A 27,903-nucleotide genomic window follows, 5' to 3' on the forward strand; every position below is an offset into this window, starting at 1 on the left:
CTGCATCAACAAAAAGGGAATAATAATTCCTGTCCTAAAACAAAGATTATGTCCATTGATTGGGGACTAGCTAAATAAAGTATAGTATATGAATAAAATAGAATATTACTGTCCTGCGAAAAACAATGAAGAGCGCCTATGATGAATAAAGAAAAGCATGGGAGGACTTAAGCGAATTGATACAAAATCAAGTAAGTACAACTGGAAAAACAATATACACAATGACCCCAGCAGCATAAGTGGAAAACAACAACAAACGAATCAAAACTGAAAGCTATAAAATTACATTGACTAGTCCTGTCCCCAAAGAATGCATTTCATTCCTTTGTTGCAGAAGTATGGAACACTTTTAGGCTTTTTTGATGTATTGGTTAGCTTTGCTAAGTTCTCTTTCTTTTTAAATCTTTGTTATAAGGAATGGCTCTAGGGAAAGAGAGGATCTTTTGGAAGGTGTAGACCATCAAAAACAAAAAAAAATAATAATTCTTTAAATAAATTTAAATAAAAACTCCATCACAGAGATTTCCTAAGAATCAAATAAAGTTTTGAGAGTGCTTTTAACCTTAAAGAGTTATGAAATGTAAGTGTTCTCTTTTTCTTAATGTTATTTGGTGGTTCCATCTACTGGTGTCTGATCTCTTCAATTCTTGTCTTAGCCTTAGAGAGTCCCTAGTTCTGACTTGGATTGGCTATGAGGGAATTAAGCAAGTCCAGCATGAGAACAAAAACCAGAGCACTGAGTCAAGGAGTGCATGAGAAGGGAAACCTCAGATTTGGGAGGGAGGGAGTACAGGGATCTCCTACCTTCCTCAAAGCCCAATTTTATAGTGTAATATATACCCACCACCATCTCTCTCTCTCTCTCTCTCTCTCTCTCTCTCTCTCTCTCTCTCTCTCTCTCTCTCTCTCTCTCTCTCTCTCTCTCTCTCTCTGTATCTGTCTGTCTCTCTTCACTACTGAGGAATAGGACGGAAAGGGAATGGGATGGGATAAGGATGCAGATGGGATAAAGTAGAATAGGAAGGGATGAGAATGGAGTTGGGGAAGAGAAATTAATTGTATGGGGATGGGATTGGAATAGTTGTGGGATAGGGATATAATGGGTTTGTAATGGGAATAGGATAGACCAGGATTGGGATAGGATGGGGTTACAAATTGAAGTGGATGGTAAGTGGGGAGGAAGAATTAGTCAATCAATCAACAAGCATTTATTAAATGCCTATAATGTGAATCAACAAGCATTTATTAAATACCTATAATGTGACGGGCATTGTACTAAGCTCTAGGGATACAAAGAAAGCCCAAAACAGTCCCTGCTTTGAAGTAGCTCATAATATATTAGGAGAGAACACACAAACAACTATGAACAAAGATGTGTACAGGATCAGTGGAAGGTAATGCCCTAGGGAAAGCAGTAGCATTAAGGGGGACTGAGGAAGGCCTGTTGTGGAAAATTGGATTTTATCTGAGACTAGAAGAAAGTCTTAGAAAGTAGAGGAAAGAAAGCATTTAAGGCCCAGGTCATAGCCAATGAAAAGGCATGAAATTGAGAGGTGGACTGTCCTGTTCTCGGAACATCAAAGAGACCAGTGGCAGGAGCAGAAGGGAGGAAAGTCAGGATGAGTCAGTTCTAGAACAGAGAGAAGTAAGCCTCTGTCTGGCCATCCACAGGGAACAGAGCACTGGACTTGGAGTCAGAAAGACAAGTGGAAGGAAATTCAGTCTCATATACTTGCTAGCTGTGTGACCCTGGGTAGGTCATTTAACCTCTGTCTGCCTGGGTTTTCTCATCTGTAAAAATGGGAACAATAATAACAGCACCTACCTCCGGGGCTGTTATGAGGATCAACTGAGAATCATATTTGTAAAGTTTTTGCAAAATTTAAAGCACTTTATAAGTGCTCATTCTTATCATCATCATGATCATCAGTATTATTAGAGCTCCACAACCTGGGTTTATGGAGCTAAGGGATGTGAGGGCAATATACAGGTCCAGGGGTGGGGAACCTGTGGCCTCAAGGTCACACGTGTCCCTCCAGGTCCTCAAGTGCAGCCCTTTAACTGAATCCAAACTTCACAGAACAAATCCCCTTAATAAAAGGATTTGTCCTGTAAAACTAGGACTCGGTCAGAAGGCCGCACCCGAGGACCTAGCGGGTTACTCGTGGCCTGGGGCCGCAGGTTCCCCACCCCTGCCTGGTCGGCATCCGGGACTGATGCTGAATTTGCACAGGTAGTGCGGTGCAGGTGGGAACACAGCGCCCTCTGTAGCGGAGACACGGCCTTGCACCACCTGGTCTAGTGGCTGCCCGCACCGGGCCCTGTGCCAGCCCATGAACTCCACCTCCCCAGTGCCAAGTCTAGAACATGCCATCATTGGCGAACCCCTAACACACAGGCCCGGGAGAGAAAGATGGCCCTGTCCGCTGCAGACAAGTGCAACGTGAAAGAATTCTGGGAAAAACTGGGTGAGAACACCAACGTGTACGGGACTGAAGCCCTGGCGAGGTGAGGTGCCCAGCGTGTGAATCCTGCACTTCCCTGAGCCCGGAACCCAGCCATGCCCTCTGCCTCAGCCAGTTCCTAGGACCCCTTCCTCGCTCCCCTCGCCCCAGCCTCTGGACCCTCTCCTCCTTCAGGATTCAGTGGGCATCCTGGCATGGCCACCTCTAAGGAACCCTTTGCTGATGCCCTCCTCCTAGAGTCAGCTCTCTGTTCTTCGCTCCAGTCCTGGGTTCGAGCCTACAGAATCTTCAGCTTGCCCTCTTTTTTTGGTTCGCAGGACCTTTCATTCTTTCCCTGCAACCAAGACCTACTTCGCCCACTTCGACCTCTCCGTCGGCTCCCGCCAGGTTCGGGCTCATGGCAAGAAGGTGGCAGATGCTCTGACTTTGGCCGTCAGCCACCTGGATGACTTGCCAGCGGCCCTCTCATCCCTGAGCGATCTCCACGCCCACAAACTCAAGGTGGATCCCATCAACTTCAAAGTGAGTGTAGCGGCGGGGTAAAGGGGAGGGGGTGGGAAGCGGGATCTAGAGAGAAGTCATCGAACTTGGGCCACCTGTCTTCATGGGCGTCTGCAGCGCACTCGGAGAGCTTGTGGGTGGACGAGATTGAGTGCAGTGAAAAGGGAGCTGTGACGGGGCTCGGTGCAGAATTCGGGGCTAGTGGGAGCCCCGAAGAGGGCACCCACAAAGATCTGACTCGGCCTGACCCTGGATCCTGATCTGTCTCTTCTCTCCCCAGTACTTGTCTCACTGTTTGCTCGTGACCCTGGCTAGGCACCATCCGGGCAACTTGAACCCCGAGGTGCACGCTTCTCTGGACAAGTTCTTGAGCTATGTGTCCTTGGTGTTAACGTCCGAGTACCGTTAAACTGGTGGGAGGAGGCCGGCGGAGCTCGACCCTTGGGTCCTCGATGTCGCCAGCCCCCTCTCCCAGTTCTGATGGACGTGACTCTGAATAAAGGCGAAGTCTGTGGCAATCTAACCTTGTGCACTGGAGCTTTGAGTTGGGGTAGGTGGGTGGGGTAGCATTTGTGTTCAAAATTGCAGCTCCGGAGAAGGTTGAACTGTCTAGGGCTGTCTGGGGCTGCACCTAGATCCTGACACAGAGGAAATCTCTGGGGGCTGAAGTGCTGCTGTCTACACCACCCTGTTGTTTCCCCTACTTTCTAGCCTCATAGGGTACAAAACCCCCTTCCATCGACTTTCCTGCCTCTATTCACTGTTATTTCTGTAATTTTAATTTTTAATCATTTATTTTACTTTTCCATTATGGTCATTTCTGGATATAATCCCCCTCTCCCTTCCCCCTTGTAAACAAAAAAAGAAAAGAAAAAAAGAAACAAACAGAAAATAATTCAACAAAATTAACCAGCACGTGAACACCCACAGTTCCCCCACCCACCCACACACACACACACACACACCCACACACACACACACACACACACACACACACACACACACACACACACACACACTTCTGCATAAAGAGAGGGAGGTATATTTTCTCATCACTTTTCCAGGTTACATCATTCAGCTTAATTTTGCTGTAATTTTTGGTTTTTACCATTTACAATGTTATAATCATTTTGTACATAAATTGTTTTCCTGCAGTCTCAGAATACAGTCACCCACTCAACACCCCACCCTCAGTCTCCCTCTCTATCCTCACTTTTCTTGGATATTAGGACAATGTGCTTTTGAGCCCAAACTTGGGAAGACGTCCCAGTGCACAGACACAAGTCCCCCTCTCCTGTCTCTTCAGAAAATGTGTAGCCATCACCCAAATCTGGAAAAAGTGCTCTGGGGTCTCTGGGTGGACAGCAGTTTTTAGGGCCACAATTAAAGCCCTAGACCAGGCTCAAGGAGAAGCCAGAAGAGGGGAAGAGTTTGAGAATGGGACCTGGGCAGAATAATCAACCTACTGCATCTGGCTGAATTGAGAAGTGCTTGGGCAGGGTTTGTGGGCTTGGACCCAGGGAAGCATTATCCCCACAACCAGCTGGAGGCCCTGGATTTGGCTCCAGATTAGGATGCAGCTGGTCACACCTCTGCCTCCCTCTCCATGGCTCAACCCTAAACTACTTTTTAACTCTCCCCTCCCCTCACTTATCACACTTTCACAGTCCCCTTATTCAACTTCTAAACCCATTTTGGGCCCAGGGCCCAACAACTGGTCACCATTCTCCCCAGGCTTAGTGCCCCCTTCCAACTCCTACAGACCTTAAGTCCTGCTCTCATTCCCCTCTTGATAGGACCCCGACTCCTACTCAATGTCTAATGTCCTGAGGACTGCTCCTGAACTTCTCCCCTCATGTCCCATCCAGAAATACCCTGGGTTCAAATCCTGCCTCTGACATACCTTTTCAACCTTGGGCAAACCATTAAGGCTCAGCTTCCTTATCTGTAAAGTATGGGGGTTTCACCAGATAGTCCGTAAGGTCCTTTACTTCTCTAGGATCCCCAGGTCTAATCCCAAAGTATCTGCGTCACCTGACTCTGACATGGTGGTCAGTACTGGAGACCTGGCATGGTTCATCATCTTCTGACAACTTTTGTGTGCTAAAGATCCCAGGAGAGATTGGCAGCTATTGTCCTCTGTCTCCATCAGCCTGGTCCAGGGACTGCCTTTCGTCCAATTCAGAACAGTCTGAAAGAGCTACCACCCCCAAATCTGCCAGGTCTGAGGAATGAGAGATTTGGGAAAAGTTGAATCAAACATCTGCAAATACAACCCAACCCGCAAATGTTAAGAGCAGCATTTTTTTGTGATACCAAAGGATTGGTAACAAAGAAGATGTTTAGGGAGTAGCTAAGCAAATTGGGGTATATGAATAAAATGAAATATTACTGTGCTGCAAGAAATGATGCTCATGGTGAATATAGAGAAACATGGAAAGACCTACACGAACATGATGCAGGGTGAAGAAAGCAGAACCAAGAAAATATACACACTACTAATGACAACAATAAAATGGGAAGAACCACAGGAAAAATCAGAAGTGAGTGTGGAAAACTATAAAGAACAAGCATAACTTGAAAGAAGAGATATGAGAAGACACACCCCACCCTTTTGTAGAGGTGGGAGGTCCACAAGTGTACTTTGTACCTATTTTTAAATATTTTTTTTGACATATTGATGTCATGCTGATTTTTTCCACTCCTTTTTCTTTTTTCTTTTTTTTTTTGTTTGTTTTTAAATGTACTATTTGTTATATAGGATGGCTGTCTGGAAGAGAGAGGGAAAAGGATACTGGGAGAAACTATGGTGATGTAAAAAAAACAAAAAATATTAATGAAAACTTTTTTTTTTAATGCTTCTGGATTGCTTTACAGGCCTTCCTTCTAATGCTGGACTAGGTCAAAAGTCAATACTTTTACTTGTAAAGTGTTGCTATCTTATGTCAAGTACTGTTACCAAATAAATGCTCCAGTGCTGTGCCTTTTTTCCCCTTTTTTGCTCTGAAAAGACATCCCTGACTGGCCTCCACCCTGGTAGCTATTGTATTGTATAGTATTCTGGTACTGCTTGTCCTCTGAATCATGTAGAATGCCAAGGGAAAAGGAAGACAATGTCAGAGACATTATCTAGGACAACTTCTGCTTCCCTGCCCCTCCACCCCACCCCCCACCCCCCATCCCCCGGGGCCACACACACACACACACACACACACACACAATATCAAGGATACTGGCAGTGCCTTCGGGGAGTGGGGAGAGGCCATCAGGGTTCAGATCCTCAGTTTATAGGGGGATAGGTTGCTGCCTGGGAGAGGGGAATACTTACATAGACTTAGGTAAACTAGGAGCTGCCTGCTTTGGGTCACAATGGCTGAGATGGTCCTTGATAGGCATATATTTCCATGGATTTCATTCCTAAAGGGGCCCTGGGAATCCTGGAGCCACAGTTCAGGCTTTTCCTAAGGAATTGCTCCTTATGACTAAGGTTGTTACCTGACAAATCAAGGTTCTTCAATTCCCTCCCACCCCACCCAGCACACAATAAAAAGCATGTCCAGGGATTAGACACTTGTTAGTGTTAAGGGGCCTTCAACTAATCAGGCTTCTCTCACTAGGGCCACCTTCCCCACAAAACTCCCCAAGGGGCCAGGTCAGCAAAGAATCACATAGACTGGACACTAGTTTCATCCAGTTTGTGTGGGGAACACATACCATAATCCCCCAACATGTCTACATGTGTGAGAAACCCTAGGGGCACCTAGGCGGCTCAGTGAGGGGTAGCTAAGTGGTGTTGTAAATAGAGCACCAGCCCTAGAGTCAGGAGGACCTGAATTCAAATCCAGCCTCAGACACTTGACACACTAGCTGTGTGACCTTGAGCAAGTCACTTAACCCTAATTGTCTTGCCTTCCCCCCCTCCAAAAAAAAGAAAAGAAAAGAAAACCCTAGATGACTACTCACATCTCTGCCAGCAAGAGGTGAGAACAAACTCTTACTCCCCTTAGAGAAGCAATAAGGGGAGATGAAAAGAAATCTGGGTTGGGAATGAGGAGACCCAGGTTTTAATTTTTAAAAATAATTGGGGCAACTAAGTGGTGCAGTGAATAAGAACAGTGGCCCTAGAGTCATGAGGACCTGAGTTCAAATTTGACCTCAGACACTTAAAATTTACTAGCCATGTGACCTTGGGCAAATCACTTAACCCCAATTGCCCTACCCTCCCCCCTCCAAAAAGGAAAATATATATATATACACACACATATATAAGGACTATTATTAATTTTAAAATACTAAAAAGTATCATGTACAAAACACTGCTAGGTGTGGGGAAAGATATACTGTAATTTCTTTTATATAGGGAACTCTCAGATGAGGAAAATCCCTCCGGCAATGCAAGGTGACACCTTCTCAGAAATTTAGAGTCTTTCAAGAGTTGTTTCTCAGTGAGATTAAGTGACCTGCTCAAGGTCACACATGGATGGGGCTTGAACCCAGGTAATTTAGACTGAGAGCCCGGCTCTTTGGCCTCTAATGTTGTAATATGTCTCTGCATATGCTAAGGAAGATGCTAATTTTCAATGACTGGTCTTGCCTTTGAGGAGCTTATGGTCCAGAGAAAGAGTACAAACCACAGGCAGGGATCATGCACATCGGGGCAAGCTTGTCAAACTGAAACAGAACCAAAGGCTATGCTACCTGTGTTGGAACCAGCAAGGGAAGAGCTTGGTGGAAGGCATGGCATGCCAGTTGGGTTTTAAAGAATAGGTTGGCATTCAACAAAGAGGGGTGGAAGACTGAATAAAGCAACAGAAACTCTCCCTCTAACGATATTGTTCCCTACTCTGAGTTCTTTCATCCATAAAATGGGGAGTTAAAACGTTACCAGGTCTTCCTCCAGGGCTGTTGTGAGGGAGTGCTCTGTAAGAGGAAGGCCATGTGTACATGTGTGCAAGAATTTAATTCAGCAGAGATGTAGTCTCACTTTTCATAAGGACCTTTTCCTTAGACTGTTGTTGTTCAGTTGGTTTTTGGTTATATCAGACTTTTTGTGACCCCCTTTAGGGTTTTCTTCACAAAGACACTGGAGCTGTTTGTCATTTCCTTCTTGGGCCCATTTTACAGATTGAGGAAACTGAGGCAAATGGGTTAAGTGGCTTGCCCGAAGTCACACAGTGTCTGAGGTCGATTTGAACTCACAAAGATGAGTTTTCCTGACTCCAGTCCATTGTGCCATCTAGCTGCTAAGACTCAAAATAAATGACAGGGTGTGGGAAGGTACCACTGACAGAGCCAGGAGTCTAGAGCCCTGAGTCCACAGTGGTTAGAGGAGGACAGACTTTGGTCAGCTGCCCTGGGCTAAGCAGACTCTTCTAAGTCAATCAATAAGCATTTATTAAGCACTTGCCAGGAACTGTGCCCAGTGCTGAGGATAGATAAAGAAACAAAAGACAGTTGTGCCTGCCCTCAAGGAGCTGACAATCTAATGGGGGAGACAACAAATATTTACAAACAAGCTATATGAAGGATAAATAGGAGATAATTAACAGTGGGAAAGCACTAGAACTAAGAGGGGTTGGCAAAAGCCTTTATAGAAGGTGGAATTTTAATTGGAACTTGAAGGAAGCCAGGAGGCATTGATGAGGAAGGAGGGCATTTTCAGGCATGGGGCATAGCCACCAGGAGCTGAAAGAAGCATCTTGTTCTTGGAGCAGCCAGGAGGTTGGGATCATTGGATTGAATACTAGTACCTATTCTGGTATTCCTCTGCTGCTGGCCACTGGGTTATGCTAGATCCCGTGTAAGACAAAGTTCAAAGAAAATATGGTATCCACCAGAGGCTTAGGAGCTGAGAGGACAAGAGGGAGGGAAAGAATGCCCTATGACTTCAGAAAGGATTTGCCGAAAGCCTCCATAAAGAGCACTGATGTGGACCCTTAATTTTTTTCAGTGAAGGTATTCTGGTTGCAAGACAGGTTTGGTCCCTGGTCAGCATTTATAGCCAGAGGCATCAGGAGATGGGACTAGACAGAGGGTTTCCACACATGGATCACAATATAGGACTGGGCATAAGGGTCAACTTGTTGAACTGGACACAGGTCAATACATAGGGCTAGACATAGGTCGTTAAAGGGGATTAGACCCTGAGGAGGCATCAGAACCATTTCCTCATAGATGACCTTAAGAGTCCCTATCTAGTGGGGATAATCATATCTATACTGAGCTCAGTTCACATGATCTCAAGAGAGACTCTTTCCTCTAGCCTTCATCACTACAGAACCTTCTAACCCACTTTAACTCTAGAAGCCAACTCTCACCAGCCCTCTCAGATCACTCTCCTTCCACAGCCCTGTTTTGGGTACACAACTCCCTCTATGTCCCCAAGATACTGGTAGAAAGGTCTGGCTTTTGCACAGGCAGCTGGGGGCTCATTGGGAGGGAGAGGAAGAAAGCTGAATTTCAAGGATTCTAGGAATAGGGATCTAATAGAGATAGGAATAGGACTGATCTGGTTCAGGGCTCTAGGGAAAGGTGGCTGACGGGACAGGTGTCCTGATGGATTGGGGTTGGTGGTGGTAGGAAGGTATATTGTGAGGTTGCTGACTTCACTGAATGGGAGCGAACTGGGGTGCAGGTGCTGAAGCAAATGAGTGTAGGCTTGATAGAATATGAGGAATGATTGTAAAGTTTAAAGTGAATAAAGTGAAGGAGCTCATTGGAAAATGGGGAGACTGCACCTGAATAAGATGAGGTAGGTGAATGGGATGAATAGGGGAGGGGAGCTGGGGGCTGTAACTGATTAGGGTAAGGAAACTGAAGAGAGATGGTTTCAGTTCCAAGGCTGAGGGCAGATTTTTGGGTTGAACCCAGAAGACCAACGTGTCTCTGGCACTACCTGGAGCTAGACAGACCCATTGAAATGAAAAAGGGGAGAGAGCAGTCTTTGATCCCAACAGAGGCAGAAAGACCAGCTGGGGCTGTGGGCAACTAGTGACAGATTTAGGCAAAGCCAGCTGCCTCTCCTCCCCCATTCAAGTTAGCCCTTTGGCACTCCTCTCCCAACCCCCAAACCAAGAGCCTTGGGCCACAACCTCAGAGCCCCCCAGCCAGGGGCTAACCAATAGGAAAGGAGTTGGGTGGGGCGAGGACTGAGGCCGGGGGATAAAAGGAGGGCCCTTGAGCCACTGGACACAGCACTCAGCTTTCATCTCTATCTCCTGCACTCTCAACTCAGGACTATCACCACCCCTTTGCAAGCAGCCATGGTGCACTGGACAGCAGAAGAGAAACAGATCATTTCATCCATCTGGGCCAAGGTTGACATCGAGGAAGCAGGGGCTGCTGCCCTTAGCAGGTGGGAGAAGAGACCTGGGCTGCTCCAGGGCTCGAGCTAGGGGCGTTGGGCTAAACTAGGTTTAGCTAAGGACACGGGTCATGCATGAGTGCTTTCTCTGCTGACCAACAGGGTGGGGCGGGGGAGGCGGTAGAGAAAAGGAAAACCAGTTAGAGGTCTCATGTTAATTGGCTTGGGAAAACTTTTGGCTGATCATTCTCTTTCCCTCTTTGGGTTTTAGGCTATTAGTTGTCTACCCCTGGACCCAGAGGTACTTCAGCAACTTTGGGAACCTATCCAGCCCCACTGCCATTGAGAGGAACCCCCGGGTCAGAGCCCATGGCAAGAAGGTGCTGACCTCATTTGGCGAGGCTGTGAAGAACCTAGACAATGTGAAGGCCACCTTTGACAAGCTGAGTCAGCTACACTCAGACAAGCTGCATGTGGACCCCCAGAACTTCAGAGTGAGTACCCCTCTGCCATTTCTCTGGAGCCTAGGGGGACAAGGCTTGCAGATTCTAAAAACTCGAAGATTCTTCAGTGGGCATATAGTCCAACCTCCTACTTGAAAACCTCCAAGGACAGGGAGCTCATTCTTTTACAGGCTCCTTGTATTCCTTTTCCCTCCTTCAACCTCAACTTGTCTCTGGGCTAACAATCTCTCCCTCTTTCAGGATTTTTTAACAGAGACCCCCTTTTACTCCCTGGGAATGTTGTTTTAAACTCCTAAGAGTGCCAGTCAGGAGGGGCCTTAGAAATCATCTACCAAAGAGGGCACATGTTCCATCTCACTAAAATGAAGCATTCACTTAGCACAAGCCAGACCCCAACTTTGGTCCAGGCATATCTTTCTTTTTCCAGAGCTCACTATTAGTCCAGCCCTCAGCTTCCCCCAGGGGTGCACTGCACCCTGCTTCCCTCAGGCATAGAATCCTTCTCCCACTTGTATGGGAGCTTGGGGCTGACCCTCTTCTCTCTCTTCCTTCTAGCTCCTTGGAGACAACCTGATCATAGCCCTGGCAGCTGCCTTGGGCAAGGACTTTACTATCGAGGCACAAGCAGCCTGGCAGAAGCTGGTGGGAGTAGTGGCCGCTGCCCTGAGCAGAAATTACCACTGAACACCTCAGGAGGGGGCACCCAGAGAGGACCCACTATTGGGAGAGCTCCTTGAGTGGTAGGGGTGGGAGAAGAGAAGCATGTGCTACCTCCACGCATAGTGATTATGGTTAAACACAAATAAAGCTGAACTATATGACAAATCTTTGTCTAGCTGTCTCTTTTTGGGAAGGTAGAAAGGAATATGATGCTTTTGAGGATCTAGGATAAAAGGAAGTATAGTTGCTTCTTCAAGAGGATGAATAGTGTTTTCTTCCCCAGAAACTTCCCTCTCCCTAATTCTGATCATAAAGTCCGTATCAAGAATTAAGGTAACTTTTGGGAAGTTGGTGTCACAGGGAGCTTTTTTTTTTTTCTTTTTTGCTTTTTGGAGGGGGGAAGGTAGAGCAACTGGGGTTGACTTGCCCAAGGTCACATAGCTGGTTATTTTTGTGCTAAGTGTCTGAGGTCACATTTGAACTCAGGTCCTCCTGACTTGCAGGGCTGGTGCTCTGTTCACGGCACCACCTAGCCATCCCCACAGGGAGCTTCTACCGGAATCCTGGGTTTCCTTCCATGCCAATGCATATTTCCTACCTTCCTCCTCTCAAAATTTTTTCATCCTTTACAGTTGACCTTAAATACAACCTCCTTCAGGAGACTGACCCTGACTACATTAATTAGTGAACTCCTAAAACACTGAGCATGCTTATCCCTCATTTGGCTCTTAGCTAATGCTACCTAAGATTGTATGTAGTTCTGTCTCCTCAACTAGACTGAGTTGGGGGGGGGGGGGGCGGGAAGGAGGGTCTGTGCTGCCCTCACTCCCCAGTACCGTTCACTATTGAGGATAAAACATACACTTGTTTGAATAATTATTCTATTCCCAGCTTTGGGGATGCCTTCCTCCATTCCTAGGTTCTGTAGAGGTATCAGAGCTAAGAAGAAACAAAATATAAAATACCAATCATTGCAAGCTACTTGAAGATGGAATCCTAGGAGACTCAATGGTGGATAACTGGGTAAAAAGCTTAACTCTGAATCAGAAAGACCTGGATTCAGATCTAGCCTCCAATAACCCCTAGACAAAAATAATTTAACTTTTCAATTCTCCTGGCAACTGTTAAGATTGCAGTGCAGGTGCCGGCTAATCTGCATTGTGAGTATAAAATTTCCTCTTCAGGAGCAGGTGGAATTCAGAAAAACCTGGAAAAACTTACATGAACTGATGCTGAGTGAAGTGAGCAGAACCAGAACACTGAACACACTAATAGCAATGTTGTTCAAGATGACCAATTTTGATACACTCAGCTCTTCTCAGCAATACAATGATCTAAGACAATTCCAAAAGACTCATGATGGAAAATGCTATCCACATGCAGAGAAAGAACTATGGAGTCTGAATGCAAATAAAAAAGTATACTATTTTCTCTTTCTTTTTCATTCTCAAGGTTTTTTCCTTTTGTTCTGATTCTTTTTTCATAACATAACTAAGGTGGAAATATATTTTAACATGATTGTACATGTATAATCTAATCAGATTGCATGCAGTCTCGGGGAAGGGGTAGGGGAAAGGGGAGAAATTTGGAACTTAAAATCTTATAAAAGGGGCGGCCAGGTGGCTCAGCAAGTAAGAGCACTGGCCCCAGTGTCAGGATGACCTGGAGATCAAATCCGGGCTCAGATACTTAGCACCACACCCAGAAATAACTGGCCGTGTAACCTTGAGCAAGTTACTTAACCCCGACTGCTTAAAAAAAAAAAAATCTTATAAAAGCAGATGTAAACTAAAAATAAATTTAAAAAAATTTTTTTTTAAATTTCCCCACCAGGAGCTCCCTATATCAATAAAATCAGAAGTCAGATACACATTCCTGGCTCCTCCTGATCCCACCCCACTAACAGAACCCACCATAAAATGTTAGAATATAGAATACTGGTGCAGACAGACACCTTGGAACAAATATTACAACATAGAATGCAGTGTTAGAATCAGATGGGAATTTGGAACTTTTACAGAGGAAATAAGTAAAAGGGAGAAATGATGTTAGAAGTTATTTCTAAGATTGGAGCCAAGGATAAAGTTCTTAGATGGAAGCAACTTTCCTCCCTAAGTCCACTTTTCTTAACCCCCATGGGAACTGGAATATACATTGGGCACTGCCCCATTGCAAAAATGGAATCCTAGAGAGCTTTTGGCAAGTTTGTGCTTTTGGTGGGAGGTGATATCCTTTTTCTTTCTTTCTTTTTTTGCCTTTTGGAGGGCAATTGGGGTTAAGTAACTTACCCAAGGTTACACGGCTAGTTTTTTGAGGGTTTTTTTTTTGTGTGGGTGTTGTGTCTGAGGCCGGCACCAAACTTGGGTCCTCCTTACTCCTGGGCTGGCGCTTTACTCACTGCGCCACCTAGCCGCCTCTATCCTTTCTCTTTCAGAATGCCCCGGATGGTCATGGTGCATGATGGATGGAGAAAGGGTAGGCCAGTAACAGGAAGTGGAAAGAATACAAGGGCCTTGCTGCTTCAAAGGTTCAGATTTTTTAACTTCTGCGTATCATTCTCTGTACTTGGGGTTCTCCCTTTATAGCCCAACATGGGATGCTATATACACACAGTAGACATCCAATGGATGAGATGATAGGTGCAGCCCACATGCATGAATCATGATAGGAATAAAAAGTTCCTATCCTTGTGAGATGCAGTCCCAGGTGATAAACTCCTGAAGCCAAGTTATGCTGATGGGTGCATACTGACTCCTGTGTAGTATGCTGCTGTGTCAGATGCAAGCCTGAGGTCAGCAAGGAGTTATCTCAGTTACATAGATGCTAAAGCCCAAGTCATCTATATTCCATCCCCATTAAGAACTAGCAACAGAGGAGCAGTCCTCACGTGTAAGGACTATTGTCACTAATGTCTGCTAAGAAACAAGCTAGACATCGCCCATCTTGCTTCTCATCTTAAGGTAGAACTGAGGGTTCACCATTGATCATCTCTAGGGACTCACAGCAATAATAAATGAAATCTAATTGGATAAAAATGAGTCACACAATTCAGGCAATTTTACCATTTTGTTGCAAATCCCAATTAAGAGTTGTTTTTTGTTTTGTTTTTTAAAGCAACCCGGGTGAAATAACTTGCTCAAGGTTACACGGCCAGTTATTTTTGTGCGGGTGCCGAGTATCTGAGGCCGGAACTGATCCCGGGTCTTCCAACGCTGGGGCCAGCACTCTTACTCACTGCACCACCTGGCTGCCCCTCCAATTAAGAGTTTTAATGAGATCTTAGATTTTGCCCTCTGCTGCCCATTTAGCCATTTGAACTTTACTGAATGCCTATTATAGGGAAGGCCATGCTGGTGACAGATATGTCCTTACCTTTAAGGAACTCAAATCTAGTAACCTTGTGAACCTGGAGCAGTTCTGGGACCAGAGAGAGTATGATGTACTTACAGGACATGAGTAATCAGTAGCTTCCCAGGTATCGAGCCAAAGGAAACACTCCCTACCCCGACGGCATATTATTACCTTGCTAGCTCCCTTGTGTATAGGCTTGACATACATAACATCAACTTGACGTTAATCTTCACAACCCTATGTTACTGGTGCTACGTCATCCCCATTTTACAGATGAGGAAAATGGCCGTATAGAAAGAAGCAATGAATTGGCCAGGATCACTTAGCTAGTTAGCATATAGGCTTGAGAAGTACTTGAACCCAAACCTGGTGCTTTAATCTATTCTGTCCCATCACCTCCTTAAGGACAAGCAAGGAAAGGAAAGAAGCCACTGGCTCAGAGTTAATTAGGACCACGCTTAGTGGGCCCCTGTTAGCAATCTGTACAGAACACCACAGCTGGGACACTCACGGGTCACAGGATGGTCTGTCTCCACCTACCACGGCTGGAGTAGCATACTGCTAGTCACAGGGTAGTGATCATCCACATCTCAAATGAGGCTTGGTCAGCCGTGCAGTCTGTGCTTCCTCCACTTGTGTGGTCATAGCTGCTGTATTTCTAGGGGTAGTTAGAGTAGACACTGTGGCCACTTGGTAAGTATTAGCACATTAACTATGAATGATAAATGGAACACAGTGGTCCAACATGGTTATGTGTCCTGCAGATTTGGTGGAAAAATTTGACCCTTCCCAACTAAACCTCAATCTCCCATTACGAGGAAAGATTATCAGCAGCGGCTAGGTGGCAGAGTGAATAGAGCACTGGCCTTGGAGTCAGGAGCACCTGAGCTCAAATCTGGCCTGACATTTAACACTTACTAGCTGTGTGACCTCGGGCAAGTCGCTTAACCCCAACTGCCCTCCAAAAAATAAAAAAAAAGAGATTGTCCAGGGGTACACATCTGCATATCAATGCTAGAGAAATACCTGGGATTGTGCATAAAGGTAGTTTTGAGGTCAAATTCTAGACCTGCTCCTAGAAGCACCACAGTCCACATAACACTGGGGTATGATCACCAGCAACTCCCCACCCTCCACTTCAAAACTACCTTGCTATCCTGGCATGATCAAAAAAAGAAAATCAGCTCCTTGATCCAACAGAGACAAAACAGGGTTTAAGAAAGAGAGCTTTATTAGATGAGTAAGGGAAGTAACAAAGTATGCTGGGTATAAAGTTTAGGCAAAGGGTTACAAAAAAGCATACAGTTGTTAGTTCCAAGCCTTCTGGTCCAATCTTATCTGAACCACTAAAGTCCCTAGTCCCTGGCTCCACCACTTTTAAACCTATTTTTACTCAAATATTCTTTAAGCACCTATGTGCAAGGTACTACCTCTCCCCCTTCCAATTTGGTAAGATGGAGACAACACTCTTAAGCAAATTAATCTTTCCCTAGAAATTGTGTTGTTAGAGCTAATAAACATAATTTCCACCGCCATTCCCACTTTCCCCAATCCCCTTTTAAAAGATAACTTGACAATTATAGTAGATTTTCTAAATCTTCCAGGAGAAACTAATATCCATCCAACACCTACTACAAAATACACTACACTGAAAAGGCATTGGCTTTTTATCTATCTCACTGTGTTGCATAGGCTTCAGATATTTTAAAGATGTGGTTCTATAGGTGTGGGTGCTTCCTCTAGAGACCCCCCCCTCCACCCCAAGTCTTATTAAAATTATTACATCATTTAGCCTCTGAATTGGCCAGGCTACTCATCACTATCCTGTGTTCAAAATGCTTCCAATTTTGGACCTTTTGAAATTTGTATTCTGCTAGAATCTCTTTTGATAGGAATTGGAAAAGGCTTTTAGGAACTAAACACAAAAAAATTGTCAAACAAATCCTTTTGTAAATTTGGTCAAATTTTATCCTCCAAAATAAGATGATCTCTCATATCCTCCTAAGCTTTAATATTTTATGACTATAGGAGCAAAACTGCCTAAAATTATCTGGTATTAGCAATGGCCTTAGGATTATCCTGTTTCCGGATAGATAGGCAGATAAATGCTGCTCTACAAACTTTCATTCTCCAAATCTGGCCAAAAAATGTTAGAACCCAAACATGTTCGGAACAGATCAGCTGACCAGACAGGATGCTTAAGCAAGAATTTAATGGGCTAGAATCAACTTCAATGTATGCCGGAAATCTTTGGAGTCCCAGAGACAGGCCACTTAGTGAGGAATATTTTACTGTGGCTTCATGCATGGGACAGAAACCCTTAGAATCTCTTCCCAAGTTTGGGGAAAGTTCTTCTGATCCTTGTCCTCACTTCATTCCAACATGCATTGAGTGAAGTCCATTGCTCAGCTGAGAAGGTCCTACTTTTCTTTGCTTGTCTTTATTTGGCAGGAGAGGCTCAATCAAAGGTATCTGTGTCAGTACAAGGTTGAGGCTCGCAGTCTTGTGGTGGTGATATAAAATATGCAAATATATATGCAAGACTGAATATGATCAGCAGATCATATTAGTAACTCAGGAGTAGGTAAGATAACCCACAAATGTGGTAGAGTGAGTTCTCAAGGGAATCTCCCTCATAAACAGTCTTCTCAAAAAGAGAAAATATTTGTGGCAAATACGCCAGAAATCCTCACAAGAAAAAAGCAATCCAAAATAACGTGGCAAAACAAAAAAAAAAGTGTTAACAGGAAAAATACTATAGACAAGAAGAGGCAGGCACATCATGAGATAAAATGAAACACTATCAAGAGCGGCTTAAAGGAAGAACCAAGGTACAATGGAAAGAGTACTCAATATATCACTGGACTTGAGTGCAAATTCCAACTCTGCTGTTCTCTGTTTGATGTTGGGCTGGTCACTTAACTGGACTAGATAACCTCTAAAGTCCCCTCCAAGAATAGATCTATAATCAATAACCCACTTTAGAGATCTTCAGAGGCAATAATGATTAGCTGTAACCTGAATGGGAATAACAATAAAAAGCTATTGTTTGAAGGTGGACAAGATGCTGTGGGTAGGAATGCTTAGAGACACCTTCATGGGAGAGGGAAGGACAGCTTTGTACAAGTGGCAGAAGTAACTGCTCTTCTGGATCGGATTCTGACCAACAAAAGTTGGTTCAGTAAAATGAGAACCTGGGAGAAGACTACACATCCTTAGTCACTGTGCTATATGACAACAAAACTTGGCTTAATCTGACATTCATCCTTTCTTTCCCAAAGATAGTATTTTAAATTTGAGAAAGGGATTCTGGGAGTCTAGGGTCTAACATTCTACATGTGCCTCAGAGAGATGGAAAGCTATCAAGAACTAAATTCTGAAGACTCAAGTGGACTCTTCAATCAATACATTTTTTTAAAGGCACATCTAGAAGACTGAAGCAAGGGCAGGTAATGGAGAATACAAGGGGGTATGCCTGCCAAATTAGACAAGAGTACAAAAGCCCAAAATGACCTGAGATTGTGAATGCTAACAACAAAAGAGGGTTTGGATAAGAAGCTGGCTGGGGTAGACAGGATTTTAATAGGTAATGGAAAAAAAGTATAATTATTCAACTCTTTGCTTCTGTTTTCTCCACTAAAGATAATGACCTTCATACTAGGAAAAATTTTAAAAAATCCTTTTGGGAGTTTTCCTTAAACTGAGACTCATTTTCCTCATCTGCAAAACAAAGGGATTAGACTAAACAAACCTCTAAATTCCCTTCCACAGCTCTAAAGTCTGTTTCTACATTATGCTATACTACACTTTTCTTTGTGTTAAAGTTCCTTGACACTTAGTAGACACACATAACAAAGCATCTAACAATGTAATCTCATGCTATCATCAAAGGTGAAGCCACAGGCCAGAGGTAGTCAGCTAAATTAAGAACTGATTGTATAACAAGTCCCAAACAATAATCATAAATAGGCTCTCGGCATTTTAATCAAGACATTGAAGACATTCTCACACTCGGTTAGGGAAACCAACTTGACAAACAGAAGATGGGAGAAGTGTGATTAAAGAATAGTGAACTGCAAATGTCAATGTCAATGGCTTACGGTGTGGCAGAAATGAGTGTGATCTTAGGTGCTACTGAAAGGCAGTAACCAGAAAAAAGGAGTCAAGTCTCCTCATTTTCTGCTCTGATCACCTCACAACCAGAGGATTATGTTCAATTCTAGGGACTATATTTCAGGAAGACTCTTAATAAGCCATAGGTTGCTTATGCAACTGCAAGGTTGACTTTTCAGCATCCACTGGCAAGTACCTTCATCATCAAAGGAGAAGCACCACCATCCTTCCCTATTTCCTGAGGAAGGTAATAAACATTTATTTAACACCTACTATGTGCCAGGCCCTGTTAAGTACTTTACAAATATCTCATTTGATCCTCACAACTCTAAGAGGTAGGTGCTATTAATTATCCCCATTCTGGAGTTGAGAAAATTGAGGCAGACACTTGCCCAGGGTCACATAGCTAGTAAAGCGTCTGAGACTAATTTGAACTCTGGGCTTCCTGACTCTAGAGTCAATACAATAGAATAAAAACAAATACAATAGAATCAAAATATTTCCACCTCTATTTCCTAGGCAGCATACAGAGAATGATCTTGTCTCACTCTGAATTCCTCTAACAGTGTCATATACTCAGAAAAGTCTGGCATCAAACCACATACTTAAGGCTGGAATGGAAAGTTACATATCATCTAATCTAAGCCTTTCTTTTACAGAGAAGAAAACTGAGTTGCAGACAGGATGACATATCCAAGGTCATGTAAGATTAAAACAAGGTACAAAACTATTCCTTTCCACTATACCCCTGTCCTTATTCTAGAATGGATGAGCTAGGCCTGATTTTTTGTTCCATTACTTCTGTTGTGATGTATGACCTTGGACAAACTGCTTCATTTCCCTAAATCTCACTTTTCTCATCTGTGAAGCAGGACTAATAATGTAGATATTGTAAAGAAAGGGCTTTGTAAATGGTATTAAAAAGGCTGTAACAGCCTACCTTGTAGAATTACATCCCATTTTGCATAGATTATTTATGTGTGCTTCTAAGAGAGGGTAAACTTATTTTGACAAATGACAATTCCATGGATAGTCCCCCTAGTGCTGGGAACATACTAGATCTTTAGTGTTTGTGGAAAACAAGGCTAATTACTTAATTTTGTAAAATGACGAATATTCATTGAAGTTCATCTCTGAAGACTTCTTGTAGCATGAAGATGACTGCCTTCTTAAAGGGTTTTGACAGCACAGCACAAAGTCTAAAGACTCCACTACAGTGAAAAGGGTTTGAGGAGAAGCAAAGGAGGGGAGCAACTTACTAAGACCACAATTTTTCCTATTATAACTCAAAGCATGAAGGGATTGTGATCTATACATTACACATGCATGACAACACTCATCTCCTACATGCCTCAACATTCCATCCTCATGTCCATTTTTCTGGTTTTCTTCAAAGTCCAACTTCTATGAGGCCTTTCCTGATCTGCAATGATTACTGTATTAATTTCATATGTACTTGTTGAACATGGTGTAAAGCTCGAGGGCAGGGTCTGCAACGTTTTCCTTACCGTCTAGCACACAGTTGGTACTTAACTGACTGAAATAGTAGCCACACAATGAAAGCGCTACTCATATATACAGAATCTGACTGGACCATGTAAATCATCTAGTCATTTTAAAGGAAACTGGAGTCCCAGCCGTCCTAAGTAACTCAAAGTATCAAACTAAAATGGAGGTAATATTCTGTACCTATTTCCCTAACTCCCAGTACGTTGAACTAACCAAATGGAACTAACTTTATACTATCTTCCTTCACAGTTACTCCTTATCTAAAAAATGTTAACAAAAGGCTTTGTGAAGGCTCCAACCTTCCAGGCGTGAGGCCAGCAGCTTGAAGGATGCCTAAGTGAGCTTCTCTTCCCGTCCCTCCTTGCCTTTTTGGAATCTTTGGTTTTGCCTCCAAGCAAGCTCAAGTATGCCCATTGTGAGTGCCCCTTTACCCGCCCCCATCCCCAGAAAGGCTTTTTATCTATTTATATTCACACCACTGCAAACTGCTTTCTCCATGAGGATGTAAAGTTCTTGAGGACAAGGACTACTTCATTATTTTTGTATTGTCACTACCTAACTGGTCTTTAGGGAGTACCCAAGGATTTATCCTGCTTTGACATTTCCCATTTAATTCCCCAAAAAAAGAACGGGCATAGATAGTTCCAAGTGGTGATAGGGGAACACCTATAGTTTGCTTGGCCAGGAATCTTTCTATATCCAAATGGATAATCATGGGATAAGCAAAACCTTTCTCTGAATATACAGGGATTCATAGTGAAGGCTGCTTCTAAAGATACAGCTCAAAACTAGACAGGGCACAGAGGGTCTTGGCACAGACTTTATAGGAGACTTGGAATACATCCAAAACTCCATTAAATTCTTCTAGATCATTCTAGAACCATCTAACATTTAAGTTTTCTCTACCCAATATTCTTTTTGAAAAGTACAACTGTAATCGCTTATTTGTTCCCTTGACAATCTTCAGAGCCAAGAAGTCCCTTTCTTTTTCCTCTATTTCAACAAAATCTAAGTTTAATCCCCATTAAATTATTTTTTATCTTTCTAAACCAGGGCTGAGAACCTTCAGCCTCAAGGCCACATGTGGCCCTCTATATCCTAAAGTGCAGCCCTTTGACTGAATCCAAACTTCACAGACCAAATCACCTTAATAAAAGGAATTATTCTGTAAAACTTGGACTCAAGTCAAAAGGCAGCCCCTGAGGACCTAGAAAGCCACATGTGGCCTTGAGGCCACAGGTTTCTCACATCTTCTCTAAACAGTTCAGTTCTTAAGTATCATTCTTGAAAAATAGGCCAAAAAAAATTTGTGGTATACAAGAAAGTGTACTTTAAAATCAGAATATCTGAGTTAAAAATTCTAGCTCTACTTACTGTGTGACCTTAGACAAATTAACATATTTTCTCTGAATATTAGTATTTCATCTCTAAAATGAAGGCCTTGGAATTTAAAGATCTCTTAAGTCCCCCTCCCCTTCCTAGTTAAAAATCTATTGATATTTAGGGTAGAAAAGTGAAAGGAGCTCTGGACTGGAAATCCTGGCTTTTAACATCCGTATGTTTTTTGAGACTTTTGAGGAACTAATCCTGTGAAGAATGAATAGTCTCTCTATTGAAAATGTGGAAAACTAAGGGTGGGGCAGACACTCTCAGAAACCTTACATATAGGTCTCAGAAACAACATATGGGAATTTAACAGAAGTCTCTTATCTTCCTTTTTCTGCTACTGTAACTTCCTAAACCATCTAATTCCCCACACAATCTGAGCCTTGGGACAGAAACCAAAGAAAGCAATCTTGGCGTGGCCAGGTGGTGCAGTGAGTCAAAGCACTGGCCCCAGAGTCAGGGGGACCCGAGTTGGGTTCTGGCCTCAGACACTTAACACCCGCACAAAAAAACTAGCCATGTAACCTTGGGCAAGTCACTTAACCCCAATTGCCCTCCAAAAGGCAAAAAAAAAAAAAAAAAGTAATCTTACCAAGCAACTGAAGATAGTTTGCTCTTCAGAGCATGCATCAAATATCCCCTAAATTATAGTTCCCTTGGAATACAAGACTTACCAAATTCAAGTACACATTTAAAGATATAAAAGTAAAGAATGTCTCCTCCTAAAATAAAAAGCTAAACAAGAAATTACCCAAGTTCTACTCCAAGCGACATAAACATAAATCTTTAATGTGAGTTAGACTGGCAAGAGAACAGCGAATTTTACTTACATTTGTATACTTAGACCAAAACTCCTCATAAGCAAAGGTGCCACAAAAGAAACAACTCCCAGTTGTCATATTTGCAAAATGTTGCACAGACAACAAATCGATGTCATGTGGGTTCCATTCTACCACTGCCTTTTTAATGTGGAATCGGTTATCAGAAGCTTTCGGACATTCGGTCCATTTTGTTCAAGAAAGAGAAACACACCATGGCCATAGGCCTGTCCTCTCCTTTGGGGTGGGAGCAGGAGGGAAGGGCCATGGGGGACAGGGAGTACATGAAAAAGGAGAACCCTGAACATAGTAGAGACTACAAATAACCCATAATTAAAATGTAATAGTTGTTGGAAAAAACAGAACTAGATTCCTGCAATAGCTAAACATGCATCAATAAGACCAAACAGACCAAGAACAGCTCCTGTATATCCACAGAAACTTAAGGTGGGAGGGTCTATGTTAAAAAGAAAAAAAAGTTTATTAGAAGCTCAGCTCCTCAAAATTCTCCTCCCCACTTAAAACTAAAAAAATGGAAATTTCTGCAGTATCTACAAATAACATGTTCACCAATTTGAAAATATTCATTAGGTACTAATGTAAAATAATTGCTTTATGGAATTAAAACAAATTAGCCTGTGGGATAAAGTTTAAGAGACTGCAGTCAAAAGTTACTTGGCTGCCTCAAGAAACAGATCAATTCAGATGAAGCGATTAGTTATGTGAAATCACACAGTATTTCAAAGAATAAAACAAAAGTAACCCTAGAAGCCAAGGTGTTCACAGCACCAACTTTTTAACAGTGCCCCTACTGATGAGAATTTCTGGATATATAATTTAATGATGTATTGAGGGGCGGCTAGGTTGTGCAGTGAATAGAGTACCAGCCCTGGAGTCAGGAGGACCTGAGTTCAAATCTGGCCTCAGACACTTGACACACTTACTAGCCGCGTGACTTTAGGCAAGTCACTTAACCCCAATTGCCCTCCAAAAAGAAAAAAAAATGACATATTGATTTATCTGTGTCTCAAATGTAAGTGGTAACAATGAGACCACACTGCAGAATTCAGGTAAAGACATAATCCCACAAGATCTGTGCTAAAGTTGTATGATGTTTTATAAAGGGGTCAACCGGTACTATACAAAAATCAACTCAGCATATGTAGAATCTTTATAGGTGCTTTATGAAATTGTTTTAATTGGGAGGGATCCACAAAATAGAGAATGAACAAAAGAACCAAATTTGTAGCCAATCTGATTCTGGCTTTTAAAATCAGATAATTCTAAGTAATTTAGTGCACACCACCCTTAAGATACACAAGGTGCTCTGGTTATATTTCTGAAGCAAAGATGTACAAATGGGGAGTACAAATAATAATATTCTGGACTTGAAGCACCAGATAACAGAATACTCAAAATGAAGTGGCCAAATATTTTAAATTCTTGATTCTTCTATGTATAAACCTAACAGAAATAGCAAATTCAGCACCAGTGGTAGTAATGTTATCAACTAATCTTATATAATTCAAGTCTCTGAAAAGTCAAGGTGAATGTTTTTAAAGGACATAAATGGAGGGGGGAAAGGAGGGAGGGGAAATGATTACATTTCTGACCATGGGGCTAACTGCTGCATCCACCATTGTGGGTGAGGCAACCAACAAGTTACATGGGCGTCACTGGCCTATACTGAAGACAATCCATCAGATCATGTTTTCTTATATTCTTACTAAACAAAATTCCAGTAAACGGTATGTAACTCTGTATCTCTATAAACTCACAGCTATCTTCAAAACAATCAAAATTTAAAACTACAAAAGATGAGTTGTATTCAGCAAATATAAATGGTAAATTTAGGCTGTGTGTAGAATGTTTATCAGACTATTTACAGTGCAACACAGAGTGTGAGTTCAGATCTCTCCAGCTTCTCTTTCTTCTGATCTCTTTGAACCAGCGTTGCCATTTGTACCCTCATGCTTTTTTTCAGCAAAGCTCTTTTCCCTCCTCTCTTTATCCTGGGACTTCTCTCTTGAAGATTGATCTCTAGATCTAGGAAATAGAAATACCAATTCATCAGCAGAAGTTGAAAAAGTTTCAATGGGAAGATAGTTTCCCTCCTGATTATACAGGTGACTATTAGCAAATAATAGGCAGTGGGACATAAAGACAAAAAGGCAAGTACAGATTACATTCTTTGTAGTGGCAAAAGTCAAACAGAATGTTCTCATTAATTTGATGTCAGGATGTTTATATTCAAGTATGAATTCATGCTTAACCACACTGGCCTATGTTCACAACTTAAATTCTAGGCCTATGACATGCACTCACACTCTGCTGCTGGGGTGATGATCTGCTTGAAGTCAGGCAGCATTCACAAGAGATGACTCCTGGCAATCAATAATGAATGTTCCACAAACACTGCCCATCCTCCCATCCTTTAAAACCCCATTATGAGATAGATTTCCATCCTCTCCCACCCACTGCCAAACACTTCCATGGTAACTGGCAAGGAATTAATTCAGATCTTTTGCATACCAAGTCTTTATTTCAGTTAACCTCACCAAACCCCCAAGGTCAAAATACCTGACTAAAAACTATTAGGACCCAATCACCCCGGTAACACAAAGAGAAGGAGCTCACTCCTGGTTGCTGCTACGTGAAGGAGTCAGAGTAGTTACTTGTGTTTCGAACTTCTGTCTCTAGAACCTCGGCGATGACCCCTGCTATGGCTACGTGAGCGGCTTCGGTGGCGCCTATGTCTGTCCCGAGATCGTGACCGGGACTTTCGCCTCTCACGAGAGCCTGATCTTGACCGCCTTCGCCGCCTGTCCCGAGATCGTGACCTAGAGGTGGCAAAAATCCAAAGCTATAAATTCTGAAAAGAATAATGCCTCACATTTACACAGCATGTGCTTTATATTAATTTCATTTGAGCCTCACAACCCAATGAGTTGTGCAACCTGTGCAAAGCAGGTATTCCCTCATTGTCCAAAATGGGGAAACAGAAGCTCAGAGATAAAGTGACTTACTTAAAGGCATACAACTAACAAAAGACAAGAGTCAGGTATCAACTCAATTCTTTTCAATCTCTAATTTAGTGCTGTTCCCACTATACCTCAGTTGTTATATATAAAAATGAACAGCCTTAAGTACCGTCCTAGGTGCAGAACTTTTTAGCAAAAAGTTTTTTTAGCAAAGCTATAGCAAAGCACAGGAAATGGTTTCCTATGGAAGTGGTAGGTTTCCTGTCACTGCAGGGTTTGAAAATAACTATGTGGAGGAGTCAACAGAGGGTGGAGCCTGGAATCAGGAAGACCTGAGTTCAAATCTAGCCTCTGACACTTAATAGTCTGGGCAAGTCACTTTACTGTTTGCCTCAGCCTCTTCATCTGTAAAATGAGCTTGAGAAGGAAATGGAAAACCATTCCAGTATATTTGCCAAGAAAAGCCCAGAAGGGTTCACAGAGCCAGAAATGACTGAACGACAACGATGTTGTTCACACTCAGATTCTTTAGTCTAGATGACTTCTGAAGTCTCCTCTAAATCTGTGATTCCATGTCACTGGTGAAGGCCAAATTCAGAGTGACCTAGGGCTACGATCTAACCCCTTAATATCACCTTTTAGTGAATTCTCTGTATTCGGCCAATCTGGCATGTTATCTATCCTTTTTACTTATATCAGATGTCCCTTTTTTCCTAATTATCTAGTATTTTATCCATGATATTCTACATAGTCTATAAAACATTCGTGAAGACAGTCCAGTTAAAATTTAAGGCTAAAGTTCAGGATAGAACATACTTGCGTGATGTCTCTTACTTGCAGTGGGAAACAGAATACCAGCCAGCAGTAAAGCATGTCCTCCCACTTATTCCATTGGCCTCTGTTCTCATTCCTCCTGCTTATTGATAGTTTGCTAGTTCCCCTATTAAGTTACCACCATCTCTGCTTCTCCTCTTCTCAATAAGGAGAAAATCTCACCATACTTTCTCACCACAGCTATACAACACACCCACCTTCTTCGATCTCTAGTTCTTGATCCAGACCTAAACAAAAGAGAAAAAGATGTAAACATTTAATTTTCTACAGTCACTGTATTGCACTAAACAGCTGAACAAGTCTAGATTTACAAAGTGCTTCTCCCACAATGGTGCAATTACTCCAACTCAACAGACAATGAAATTGCTGAGTCTTAAGAATTTGATTTGTTAGGGCGGCTAGGTTTCACAGTGAGCAATGCACCAGCCCCAGATCAGGAGGACCCGAGTTCGGTTCCGGCCTCAGACACTTAACCTCCCCCCCCCCTCCCCCTCACACACACACACAAAAACTAACCATGTAACCTTGGGCAAGTTACTCAACTGCAATTGCCCTCCTTTTAAAAGGAAAAAAAAAAGAATTTGACTTGTCCAGTTTCATAGTTAAGAGGCAGGACTTTTGACAAAATATTATAATTTATTTTGGAGCTTGTAAAAACTATAAACTAAGTAATTCCATCAAGAAAATTATAGTAACTATGTTCTCAAATAGTTAAGAACATGACTAACATAGAAATGTTTTTGCATGACTGCACATGTATAACCTGTATCAAATTGCTTGCCTCCTCAATGAGGGGGGAGTGAGTAAGGGAAGGAAAGAGTTTGGAACTCAAAAAACTTAGAAAACTCAACTCTATCAACTGCAGCTTAAATGATACCACATTAACCATATCTTGACTTTACAAATCTTTTCTGTCTACAGAACAATTTTCATCTTTTCCTCTTACTCTGCGGATAACACATGCAGAAATAAGGGATAAAATCAATCAAAGGGAGGCTAAAAAATATTTTGTTGCTTTAAAAATCTGCTGTTTGCTACATAAACATGGATGACTACAAAACAAGGCTAGCTTTCACTCTTTTTTTCCCCACTATTCCCCTTTAAGCATTTTGTTTGATTACTCTCCTTCCTCATTTCCACCTGTTAGAAATCTTCTCTTTCATAAAATTCTTCCTGATCTGTAAGGCAACAATTACCACCGTTGTATCCCAGTACAAAGGGTGCAAAATCTGGGATCCTTAAGGACCTAATGTTTAAATCCCATCTGCCACTTACTATCTACTAGCTATGTCACCTTCGGAAAGTCCCACTTTTTCTCTGGCCTTTCCTCATCAGTAAAATGAAGGGGGGACTGAATTCAACCTCTATGGTCCTTTCTTATTCTGAATCTAATTCTGTGTGATGCTCTTATCTCATTCCACCTTATGTCATACCTATTTGCAAGTGTCCTCCACATTTGATTGTAAGCTTTACAGTGTTTTCATCTTTGGATCCCTGACTAGTAGAAACTTATCAAAT

General features: G+C 42.7%; 3 protein-coding genes across 5 annotated transcripts in view; 2 read left to right on the top strand and 1 right to left on the bottom strand.

The window, feature by feature from the left end:
• Positions 1–2,312: 2,312 nt before the first annotated feature.
• LOC138143710 (hemoglobin subunit alpha-like) lies at positions 2,313–3,489 on the top strand. The gene is made up of 3 exons (XM_069064946.1): positions 2,313–2,508; positions 2,783–2,987; positions 3,247–3,489. The coding sequence occupies exons 1-3, from the start codon at positions 2,414–2,416 to the stop codon at positions 3,373–3,375; spliced, it is 429 nt and encodes a 142-aa protein (XP_068921047.1). The 5' UTR covers positions 2,313–2,413; the 3' UTR covers positions 3,376–3,489.
• A 6,639-nt stretch (positions 3,490–10,128) lies between these two features.
• On the top strand, positions 10,129–11,558 carry LOC138143714 (hemoglobin subunit beta-like). The gene is made up of 3 exons (XM_069064958.1): positions 10,129–10,320; positions 10,541–10,763; positions 11,289–11,558. Exons 1-3 carry the CDS (start codon positions 10,229–10,231, stop codon positions 11,415–11,417), a joined length of 444 nt encoding a protein of 147 aa, XP_068921059.1. The 5' UTR covers positions 10,129–10,228; the 3' UTR covers positions 11,418–11,558.
• A 10,963-nt stretch (positions 11,559–22,521) lies between these two features.
• Positions 22,522–27,903, bottom strand: part of LUC7L (LUC7 like) — a 47,440-nt gene continuing 42,058 nt past the window's right edge. For 2 of the 3 annotated variants that reach the window (XM_069107753.1, XM_069107766.1), the window contains 3 exons: positions 26,583–26,612; positions 25,246–25,410; positions 22,522–24,616 (listed from right to left, as the gene is read on the bottom strand). In XM_069107753.1, the coding sequence (XP_068963854.1) occupies positions 24,478–24,616; positions 25,246–25,410; positions 26,583–26,612 (334 nt within the window). In that variant the 3' untranslated portion in view covers positions 22,522–24,477. Of the gene's footprint in view, positions 24,617–25,207; positions 25,411–26,582; positions 26,613–27,903 lie in introns of all 3 variants that reach the window. The other variant, XM_069107763.1, reaches the window with a different exon arrangement.

Source organism: Petaurus breviceps, unplaced genomic scaffold (assembly GCF_028583685.1).
Source record: "Petaurus breviceps papuanus isolate PSGF00001 unplaced genomic scaffold, PetGlider_PUasm1.0 138, whole genome shotgun sequence".
Classification (NCBI taxonomy): domain Eukaryota; kingdom Metazoa; phylum Chordata; class Mammalia; order Diprotodontia; family Petauridae; genus Petaurus; species Petaurus breviceps.

What these genes read in the sequence shown, in the direction of transcription:
- LOC138143710 (XM_069064946.1), top strand. Translation starts at nt 2,414, where the DNA reads ATGGCCCTGTCCGCTGCAGACAAGTGCAACGTGAAAGAATTCTGGGAA. An exon ending in GGGACTGAAGCCCTGGCGAG is followed by an intron (nt 2,509 to 2,782) that starts GTGAGGTGCCCA and finishes TTTGGTTCGCAG; the next exon opens with GACCTTTCATTCTTTCCCTG. An exon ending in TGGATCCCATCAACTTCAAA is followed by an intron (nt 2,988 to 3,246) that starts GTGAGTGTAGCG and finishes TTCTCTCCCCAG; the next exon opens with TACTTGTCTCACTGTTTGCT.
- LOC138143714 (XM_069064958.1), top strand. Translation starts at nt 10,229, where the DNA reads ATGGTGCACTGGACAGCAGAAGAGAAACAGATCATTTCATCCATCTGG. An exon ending in GGGGCTGCTGCCCTTAGCAG is followed by an intron (nt 10,321 to 10,540) that starts GTGGGAGAAGAG and finishes TTTGGGTTTTAG; the next exon opens with GCTATTAGTTGTCTACCCCT. An exon ending in TGGACCCCCAGAACTTCAGA is followed by an intron (nt 10,764 to 11,288) that starts GTGAGTACCCCT and finishes TCTTCCTTCTAG; the next exon opens with CTCCTTGGAGACAACCTGAT.